This window comes from Pinus tabuliformis, chromosome 8, assembly GCF_031772625.1.
Source record: "Pinus tabuliformis cultivar Carrire ecotype Pingquan chromosome 8, CPIR1, whole genome shotgun sequence".
In the NCBI taxonomy this organism is placed as follows: domain Eukaryota; kingdom Viridiplantae; phylum Streptophyta; class Pinopsida; order Pinales; family Pinaceae; genus Pinus; species Pinus tabuliformis.
The window spans coordinates 1,828,349,462-1,828,359,622 of NC_142294.1; the positions used below are offsets into that span (position 1 = coordinate 1,828,349,462).

General features: G+C 38.6%; 1 protein-coding gene across 1 annotated transcript; it reads right to left on the reverse strand.

Annotated features, from left to right (window-relative positions):
* Window positions 1-518: 518 nt before the first annotated feature.
* On the reverse strand, window positions 519-4,766 carry LOC149243584 (uncharacterized). The gene is made up of 5 exons (XM_089371254.1): window positions 3,364-4,766; window positions 3,087-3,192; window positions 2,228-2,978; window positions 1,562-2,074; window positions 519-1,321 (listed from the first exon to the last, which is right to left on the reverse strand). Exons 1-5 carry the CDS (start codon window positions 4,764-4,766, stop codon window positions 519-521), a joined length of 3,576 nt encoding a protein of 1,191 aa, XP_089227380.1.
* Window positions 4,767-10,161: the final 5,395 nt, after the last annotated feature.

The window sequence follows — 10,161 nt, forward strand, 5'->3', positions numbered from 1 at the left end:
TTATGACAAATGGAGGGACCATGAAAGTTTCTGCTCCTTAGTTTGTCCCAAGTGAGGATTCTTTTATGTCCTACCAACCATAGGAAATAAGAGACTTTGGGCCAGGATCCGAGACCCCAGATTTTGCTCCAGATTGGGTCAGAAGGGGTAGTGATATTGCATACGATCTTATAAGCCTCTGATGTGGTAAAGGCACCTTTTGGTTGATATCCCCATCGAAGAATGTCACTGCCTTCGTCATGTCTAATGCTTCTTTTCCGTAACTCCTTCTCCAGCTCCTCAGCATCCCGAAGGTTTGTGTTATTGATTAACTGATTACCCTGTTTCCATTTCCTGAATCCATGCTCCGTTTCCTGCATCCAAAACTGTCGGATCTTTTCTTGCTGCTGCTCCTGCCTATTGAATTCCGGAGATGGATGAAGAACGCGGCTGAGCTTTGGCATCTGGTTCCATGCATCTGTCCAGAATCTTGTCGTTATACTGTCTCTCACTTCCCAGAAACTGTGCTGCTGAATTAACTAGAAGTGCGGTTTGGCTGCATTCCAGATTAGTGAGCCTTTTTCATTGGGAGTGAACCTGATGAGCTCTTCCTGAGGTCTGTTATTGGCATATTTGGCTGTCCAGATTTTGACCCAAGGTTTTTCTGGGTTAGTGACCCATTGCCACCAAATTTTAGCGCTCATAATGGAGTTGCTATGCTCTGGGTCTCTCAGCCCAATGCCCCCTTTATCTTTGGGCGTGCAGACGGTGGTCCATTTTACAAGAGCCCATTTACGGTTAGTTGCCGAGCTGCCCCATAGGAAGCCACGCTGAAGATTCCTGATTCTTTTTAAAACCCATTTCGGCGCTGCTAGGATTGAGAACAGATAAAGTGGCATTGCCTGAAGGACTGACTTAATGAGCACCACACGACTGGCCAAATTCAAAGTTCTGTGCGTCCAAAGGTTAAGACGGGATTCGAGCTTCTCAATGAGAGTTCGCCAAGAGGAATGCTTTATGGCTGAAGCAGTGAGGGGGGCTCCAAGGTATTTGGAGGGGAGGGTAGCAGTGGGAAATCCCAGGATACGAGCAACCGCTGTCTTGACAGTTGGAGGAGTGTGAAAGAAAAAGATCTGCGATTTGGAGCTATTGACACTGGTGCCTGAAGCTTCAGAGAAATCATTGAGCAGGGCTTTGAAGCAGGAGGCTTCCTGGACAGAAGGGTAGCCAAATAGCATGGTGTCATCAACAAACTGTTGATGAGAAGTTGCAGGGGTGTTGTGAACAGAGAGGCCTTTGAGCTGATGAGAGTGGAGGGCGTGTTTGATGTGACGACCTAGACCTTCAGCCATTAGAACAAAGAGGAAGGGGGATAGGGGGTCACCTTGCCTGATTCCTCGGGATGGTTTGAAGGGGCGGGAGGGGATTCCGTTCACAAGGATGGAGAAGTGTGTGGATGTAATTAGACTCATGATCCAGCGGATCCACATAGAACAAAATCCAAAGGCCATTAGCATTTGCTGAATGTAAGTCCAGCTGAGTTTATCAAAAGCCTTAGAGAGATCCAGTTTGAGAATCATACCTGCCTGCTTTGATTGCTTGAGGGAGTGTATTATCTCGTGCGTGAGGAGTATGCCGTCCATGATCTGTCTCCCTTCCACGTACCCCGACTGTTCTGGAGAGATGAGCAGAGGCAAGAGGGGCTTTAACCTGTTTGCAATAACTTTAGATATGACTTTGTAAATTACGTTGCAGAGAGCAATCGACCTATATTTGTCAGGGGTGATTGAATCCTCCTCTTTTGGGATAAGGGCAATGAAGGTAGAATTGAGAGAGGGAAGCAGCCAATGGAGAGCTCTTGATTCTTCTACAATTTTCCATACCTCCAGTTTTATCAGCTCCCAGAAGGTGTGAAAGAACGTAGTGGTGAATCCATCCGGGCCAGGGGCTTTTCCTTCCTTAAGCTGGGACATTGCCTCATCCACCTCCTGAGACAGAATAGGGCGAAGGAGAAGCTCATTATGTTCCTCCGTGATGAGCTTTGGCACATTGTTGGTTATTCTTTCAATTGCAGGTCGCCTGTCTCCTTCAGGCTCTTGATGGACATGATTGAAGTGATTAAGGAATTCCTCCTCAATTTCCTCATGCTTCTCTACTTTTTCCCCCCCTTGTTTTTGAATGAAAGGGATGTTGTTGTGCATTCTTCGTTGAACAGTGGTTCTGTGGAAGAATTTGGTATTTCGCTCACCTTCCTTCAGCCATCTGATTCTAGATTTTTGCTTCCAATATATTTCCTCCTGCTTCCTCCTTTCCTCTAGTTGGCTGTGGATGCGTCGTTCCTGTTCCAGAGTTACCTCAGTGTGCCCCTCTGTAGTTATTTTTTGCTGGAGTTCCGTCAGTTCCTTGTTTAGGTCTTGTTGCGCTTTAAAGATGTTTCCAAAGGTCTCCCTATTCCAACGCTTTAGGTGATTTTTTAAAAACCTGAGCTTCTGTTGGAACTGATACATCTTGGACCCTTCTGGCGGGATGAAGGATGTCCATGTTGTTTTGACAAAGTCTTTAAACGAGGGATGTGAGAGCCAGAACTCTTCGAAGCGGAAGGGTCTTCTGGTCAGGTCGCCTGGTCTTTGCCATTGGAGGGCAATAGGCCAGTGATCCGAACCTGTATGAGGAAGTATAGCAGCTGAAATGTCTCCTCCGAGATGAACCGCGTTATCTGATATGAGGAAGCGATCCAGTTTGGATGCAATTTGATGCTTACCTGCCCTGCGATTGCTCCATGTAAAAGTGCCGTTACAAAAAGGCATATCTATGAGAGAGGTATTCTGAATGAAATCCTTGAAATGGGCATTCTCTTGTTCCATTCTATTTCTCCCCCCGATCTTCTCCTCTAGCTTGGTAATCATGTTAAAATCCCCTCCAATAATCCAGAGTGGGTGCCTCCTGTTGTTGTTCAAAGCTTCTATAGTGTTGAGAAGTGCAATTTTGCTTCCTGTATCCTACGGGAAATATACATTTGATAGGTTTCCATGAATATTCGTGCCTAGAATGTGGAAGGCTGCCTGGATGAGGTGATGAGAAGCGTGAAAATCTGAAAGAGTTAACACTTGTGTGTTCCATGCTATAGCAAGCCCTCCTGAAGCTCCAGAGGCATCCACCGCTACCAATCGACAACTTGGCCATGCTTTGGAGAGAATGCTGCCTAATGTAGAGCTGTTACATTTGGTTTCCTGGAGAAAGCATAGGTCCGGCTTTTCCATTTTAATCATTTTTTTTAACATTCTCAGTTTTCTTGGGCTGTTGAGCCCCCTTAGGTTCCATGATACAAGCTTCATGGTTCAAATATTAATAGAGGGTTTATAGTACTTCGTCAATTTATCATACCTGCCTGAGTCTACCAGGATTTTCCCAATCGCGATTGTTCGCTGAAGATCCGTTCTTCTTCCTCTCTTTTTGGAGTCTTTTGGGGGAAGGCTTCCATCCCAATGGCTTCCTGGCTGTATACCTAGTTGTTGCTGTTGATAGGCCCTTGAAATGACCACTTCTAGCTTGTTGAGTTGAGTCTCTGGTATACTGCTATATGCTTTCTTTTTGCATGCTAGTTCGAGTTCCAAAATGTCTAGGCCGTTCAGATCTATGCTTTCTGGTTCTTCTTCCATCTGTTGCACTTGGCTGCTTCCTTCCATATTAATCTCTGAGCTGTGAAGGGGGTCTAGCTTTCCATCGACTTCCATATCCTTGTATTTCCCTGCCGACTCTTTTTGTCCTTCTTTGAGGTTTGCTGGAATGACAATGGGGGTTTGAAGTTTGGAGGGGGAAGCTGTAGGAGGGGGATGGGAGGAGGAAGAAGGAGGAGCAGGGCTAGTCTCGGAGATCGGGGGTTGCTCATCAGAGGTCTGAGCAAGAATTTCAAAACTGTTCTTTGTAGCTGGGCCATGGGTATTATTTTGCTGGGGCTTATTCCCATTTGTGGGTTTTTTGTGCGCTCGCTTTCGGCTAGGGGCTTTGGTGAAGCCGTCCTGGGTTAGGGTTTCTGAGGGATCAGGAGTATTGGCTTTGGCATTCAGAGGACAGTCCCTGAATAGATGCCCAAGAGCATGGCATTTTCGGCAACGAAAGGGGACATGCTCATAGTCCAGAGGTTGAATCCATTCTTCGTCACGGTGAGAGAGACTTACCGATTCTGGCAAAGCTTCGTCCAGGCGCATGAAGACGCAGATGCGGGCATAAGAAGTGTATCTGCGCATTTTTGTTTCTTCTGCCACCCTGATGTATTCCCCCAATCCATTTCCTATATCTTTGAGAATGTCCTCGTCCCAATATTCATCTGGAAGTGAGTACATTCTGATCCAGACTGGCGCCCATGTGAGATCTTCCTTATCCGGGTTAAATCTTGGTATCCATTCCCTCAAATACAGACCCGCTGAGTTAAAAAAGTAGGGCCCTGCTCCCAGAATTTTGTATTTGTCCTCAAGACAGAAGAAAATCGCAGTAAAGAAGCCTTTCGGCCCTAGCTGCAGAGTAACATCTCCTTTGGGTTTCCACTTCGCCGCAATCCATCCATATAAGGCTTTTTCTGTCGGCCAAAACCCTATAAACTTCCCAATAAGGGCATGATCCCTCATGTATTCGATTCGCTTGTCAATCTTGTGTCCCGGCAACTCTATTCTGGGCCGTTCTTTAGCTATAGGCTTGCATGTAGTCGAGGAGACTTTCAGAACTTCTTCTGGTTTTTCCTCTCTATCTTGCGTGACGCTGGCTTTGTCCTTCCGACTGCCTTTTTTCATTACCTCCTTATCGACAGATCCGAAGATAAATGTCTGCTGAGGACCGTGCTGCGAGGTATTTGCTCTGGGGGAGGGCTCTCACGCCCTCCCCTGAGGAGATTCCATTGTGCTACTCTAGAACCCTGCAACGCTGTTACGAAACAGGTGTTTTGGTCAGGCCTGTGAATAGATCCAGTACTGTGCAGTCTGCGCCGTCGAAGCTTTTCTCAGAACCCTAATCGTCGTGAGAGCTTCCTTGATTTATTATTAATATTAATTATAATAATTATTATTATTATCATTATTTATTCTTGTTAATAATAATTTAGAAATAAAATTAATAATAATTATTATTATATTATTATTATTATTAATCTTATTAGTAGAAATAATAATAATCTTATTATTATTAATATTCTTAATATTATTATTATTATTATTATAATATTATTATTTTATTTTATTATTATTATTATTATTGTTTTATTTTGTTTTATTTTATTTTATTTTATATATATATATATATATTAACACTAAGCACCATATCTGCTTGGAGAGCGCCTGGATTATCGCCACGGAAGAACATCACCATAGACGAAAGATTAGAGAAGCCCTTGAAATTATCAAGAACCCGCATAATCTCAACACAGACAATGGTATGGAGATTAGTGGAAGCTCGCTTCCCCTAATCACGAAAATCTAACTTGTTAAATAATAATAATAATAATAATAATAATAATAATAATAAAATAAAATAAAATAAAATAATAATATTATAATAATAATAATAATAATATTATTATTATTAAAAATATTAATAATATTATTATTATTATTATTTCTACTAATAAGATTAATAATAATAATAATAATAATATAACAATAATTATTATTAATTTTATTTCTAAATTATTATTAACAAGAATAAATAATGATAATAATAATAATTATTATAATTAATATTAATAATAATAAATAATAATAATAATTACAATTAATATTAATAATAAATATTAATGTTAAAACATTTATTATAAAAATTAATATTAATTCAATATTCTAAGATTATTATTTTTTACATTAATATCAATAATACTAATTATTAGTATTTCTAATTATTATTAATATTTATTTCATTAATAATAATAATTAATAATAGAAGTAATATTATTAATAACTATAATAATAATAATAATAATAATAATATTATTATTATTATTATTATTATTATTATAACAATAAATAATAAGAATAATATTAATAACGATGATGATGATGATGATGATGATGATGATGATGATGATGATGATGATGATGATGATGATGATGATGATGATGATGATGATGATGATGATGATGATGATGATGATGATGATGATGATGATGATGATGATTTCAATTAGTATTAGTAATAAATAATATTAGGTACAATTAATTTTAGTAATAAATAATAATAAATATTTATGATCTAACATTTATTAATACAATATCCAAAAGATTAATATTTTTAGCACTAACTATGATAATTATAATATCAGTAATACTAATTATTAAAAATAATAATAATAATATAAATAAATAAATTAAAAAATTAATTAAAATTAATTAATTAAAATAATCTGTGGCAGCCGACTCTCATCCAGATATTGAGAGCCGACTTTCATCTCAATTTACTCTCCTCATTTCTATTTAATCGCTCAGCTAAGCTCTTTTTCTATCAAGCATTCAAGTTGTCCTGATGATGGATCCCAGTTGGGATTTGAAACGTTGGCAAAAATTGGTTCTTACTGTGGATTCTCCGGTAACTAAGTCAAAAGCAATAAACCACAGAGGTCTTAAATCGAAGGTCTATCATTCTAAACCTTAAAATAAAGGTTCAGATCAACTTCACTTCTTGTAAATCTGAGCTTCATCAGATAGTTTTCGATCCTCTCATACCAAGCTCGGGGAGCTTGCTTTAACCCATAGAGGGATTTCTTCAACTTTCATACCTATGTCTGACGATCTTGAACTTTGAACCCCTGAGGTTATTCTACATAGACTTCCTTCTTAATTAAAACATGTAAGAAGGCATTCTTGACATCCATTTGATGTAGATCCCATCCTTGTGAGGAAGCAAGGGCTATAGCCGAATAGATGGTGGTATATCAGGCAACAGTTACAAATATCTCATCATGGTGTGCACCTTCCTTTTGATAGAATCCTCGAGCAACAAATCTAGCCCTAAACTTTTCAGCGCTTCTGTTAGCTCCATGTTTAATCTTGTAGAGCCATTTCAAGATTTGTACACGGGTTTAGGGACCACATCCCAAACATCATTCTTCATAATCGACTCATACTCTTCATTCATAGCATCCTTCCAAACTTTGTGCTTCACAACTTCTTCAAATGTGAAAGGCTCGATTTGAACAATGGTGCTCATGGTAGCTAAGTACCCTTGGTACCTATTCAACTTCTTACTTTCACAAAAAGTTCCCCTTGGAGCAATATGATTCTCGACATCTTTCAGAGCTTCCCTAAGCCATGTGGGTCTCCTTTTTGAGGAGGAGGGCTCACGATGTGGTGGAGCAATGTGATCCATTGGTCCTTTAACATCGGGCATCGACTCATCCTGTGGGTCTCCCTATTTTCCTATATCTACTTCCTTGTCCTTCCTTGGAATAGGAAGGTTACTAATTTTCCCAAGAGAAACATCTTCATCGAAGATGACATCATGACTTATCTCCACTTCTCTTTGACCAAGCACATAGATTCTATATGCCTTAGAAGTTTCACTATAGCCCACAAATGTTCCTTACTTCCTAGAAGCATTCAATTTGCTTCTATTTTCTTTTGGCACATGAAAATATACGAGACTACCAAAAATTCTAAAGTTAGAAACATGAGGTTTCTTACTCATTAAAACTTCTACGGGAGTTTTGGATTCCAGCACTTGATGAGGGCATCTATTTTTAACATACACATCATTGTTTGCAGCTTCAGCCCATAAGAACTTGAGAAGGCTTTATCATGAATCATGGCACAAGCGGCTTCTTCAATAGAACTGTTCTTCCTTTCAACAACACCATTTTTCTTGGGATTATATGTAGTAGTGGTCTCCCTCTTAATGCCATTTTCTCTACAATAGTTATTGAACTCATTTGATTCATATTCGGTTCCATTATTGGTCCTAAATATTTTGATCTTCTTCCCTGTTTGATTTTCGATGAAAGTTTGAAAGAATGGAACCATGAGAATAATTCATCCTTATTCTTCAAGAAATATATCTAAGTCTTATCAGAGAAAGCATCCATAAAGATAGCATACTATAAATACCCTCCCAAAGAGTTTATATACATCATACCAAATATATGAGAATGAAGCAAATGCAATATTTTCGTAGTCTTGCTATCACTTAAGGGGAATGGTCCCCTTGTATGCTTTCCTTTGTCACACCCCTAACAAACACCTTCATGTTCTACTTTAAATTGAGGAATACCTATCACAATCTTCCTCACATTGGGTAGATCCTTATAATGTCTATGGGAAAACCTCTAGTGCCATAATTCGGATTGAAGTGATGTGTCACAAGACATAGCTCCAAATGGACTTCCTCCGACTTCATATAAGCTATCAACCCTGAATCGAAGTGTAAATGCGTCTTTGAATTTTTTATTCCACGCACGTAGCTTTCCATCGATCAATGCTACCTTGAATCCTTTGTCGTCCATTGTCAAGATAGATACCAGGTTCTTCTTTAGATAGGGTACATATAGTACTTCTTGTAGATGAATGGTGTTACCTTGATTCAATTGAAGAGTAAAATTCTCAAATCCCTTCATGAGATAGGTGGAATTGTCTCCAAGGATAATTTCCAAATTTGTATCCTTTTCAATCATATTTGAAGGAGCTTCCTTATATCGAGTGAAGTTCGTTGAGGCACCATTATCAATCAACCAATTTCCCAAGCTGTTCAGAGCAGATGTAGTACAAAGGGCACATATAACATAAAATTATTTTTTCTTGTTATCAACAACATTAGATTCATCATACCTGGAGTTTCTTGATCTCTTGGGAGGGCAACAACTTCCATGTTGAGTAAAGAGAGCATTCCTTTGATTTTTGTTGCCCATGAAATTGTTTTTTTTGTGGTTGTCCTCATCATGAGGTGTATCCCTCTATTAGGATAATCCCTAGCATAATGGCCAAACTTGTTGCAAAAGAATCATCTTCCCTTCCTTCCATTCTTGAAACCCAATATTCCTTGACATTGCTTCTATGAACCTAAATTGTTATTCCTTTTAGCATGATCGGAGAGTGCTATAATATTATTCCTATTGGAAGGCATATCTAGTTCCATCATCCTTGCTTCTTCTTGAGAACATCTCGTGAGCAATTCTTCAAAACCTAGAATCATGTCATTGTTAAGAATAGCAGTGTTGAACACATGCCATTCATGAGGGAGTCATCCAAGGGAAATGAGAGTAAGCCCCCTATCAACAATAGCTTCTCCAATCAGAAGAATATCATTTTTTATCTCATCAATCCTCATGAAGTAGGATTGAATGTCTTCGCCTCTTCCCATGTTTTTTGTCCTTCAGCTGGCTTTTGAGAAAGAGAACATGGTTTGCATTGCTAGCTTTGAACATGCCAACCAACCTGTCATATATCTCCTTTGATGTGTTCAAATGAGAAACATAAGAAACTAAATTCTTATGAATAGAATCCTTTATGGTATTGTTTTATTTGAATTCACCTTTTCTGTACTTTGTCTTAGCGGCAACCAGTGCATTTGAAGGAGGTTCAGTGATCTTTCCCTACACATAATCCATAACATCCTTCTCGTCCAAAGTCAAATCAAGAGATGTGTTACATGCATTTTAATGAGACTTATCGTTGAGCTTATCATCAGCCTTGAAGTAAGATGTAGAGGCCATTGACTCTTGTCCTTGTCCAAAAGATCTCAGTGATTACTCTTCTTAGTGATTACTCTTGCTTGGGCTTTGTCTTCACCTCAACTATGATACCATGCTAATTTTAGATAACAATTGTTTGTGCTATGCTTGAGATAAATTTACTTCGATTTTCTTATTAGCCCAACATTAATTTCCAGATTAGAAATCACATTAACATGATAGTAAAATCCAGATAGAACATAAAAAATAATAGTAGAAGACAAGTGAAGACAATATGACACAAGATATCGTGCCAGCGAGTGACAAACCCTAATATGGGGAAACCCTTTAATCAATTCTTGTTATTATTCTTCAAAATTTTAGCAAAGAGAAAGAGTTACAATATGTAATATTCAATTGTCCAATCAAAGTGTAATATGTCTAGTCAAGAAACAACCACAGAAATCCCTAACCATAAAGTCAATGCTAGTCAATAAGGCAGAATTTGACCTAAAAAAAAGCTCGATCAAACCCAGTCAACT

What these genes read in the sequence shown, in the direction of transcription:
- LOC149243584 (XM_089371254.1), bottom strand. Translation starts at nt 4,766, where the DNA reads ATGAAAAAAGGCAGTCGGAAGGACAAAGCCAGCGTCACGCAAGATAGA. An exon ending in ATCCTGGTAGACTCAGGCAG is followed by an intron (nt 3,193 to 3,363) that starts GTATGATAAATT and finishes CAAATGTAACAG; the next exon opens with CTCTACATTAGGCAGCATTC. An exon ending in AATCAGATGGCTGAAGGAAG is followed by an intron (nt 2,075 to 2,227) that starts GTGAGCGAAATA and finishes ATGTCCATCAAG; the next exon opens with AGCCTGAAGGAGACAGGCGA.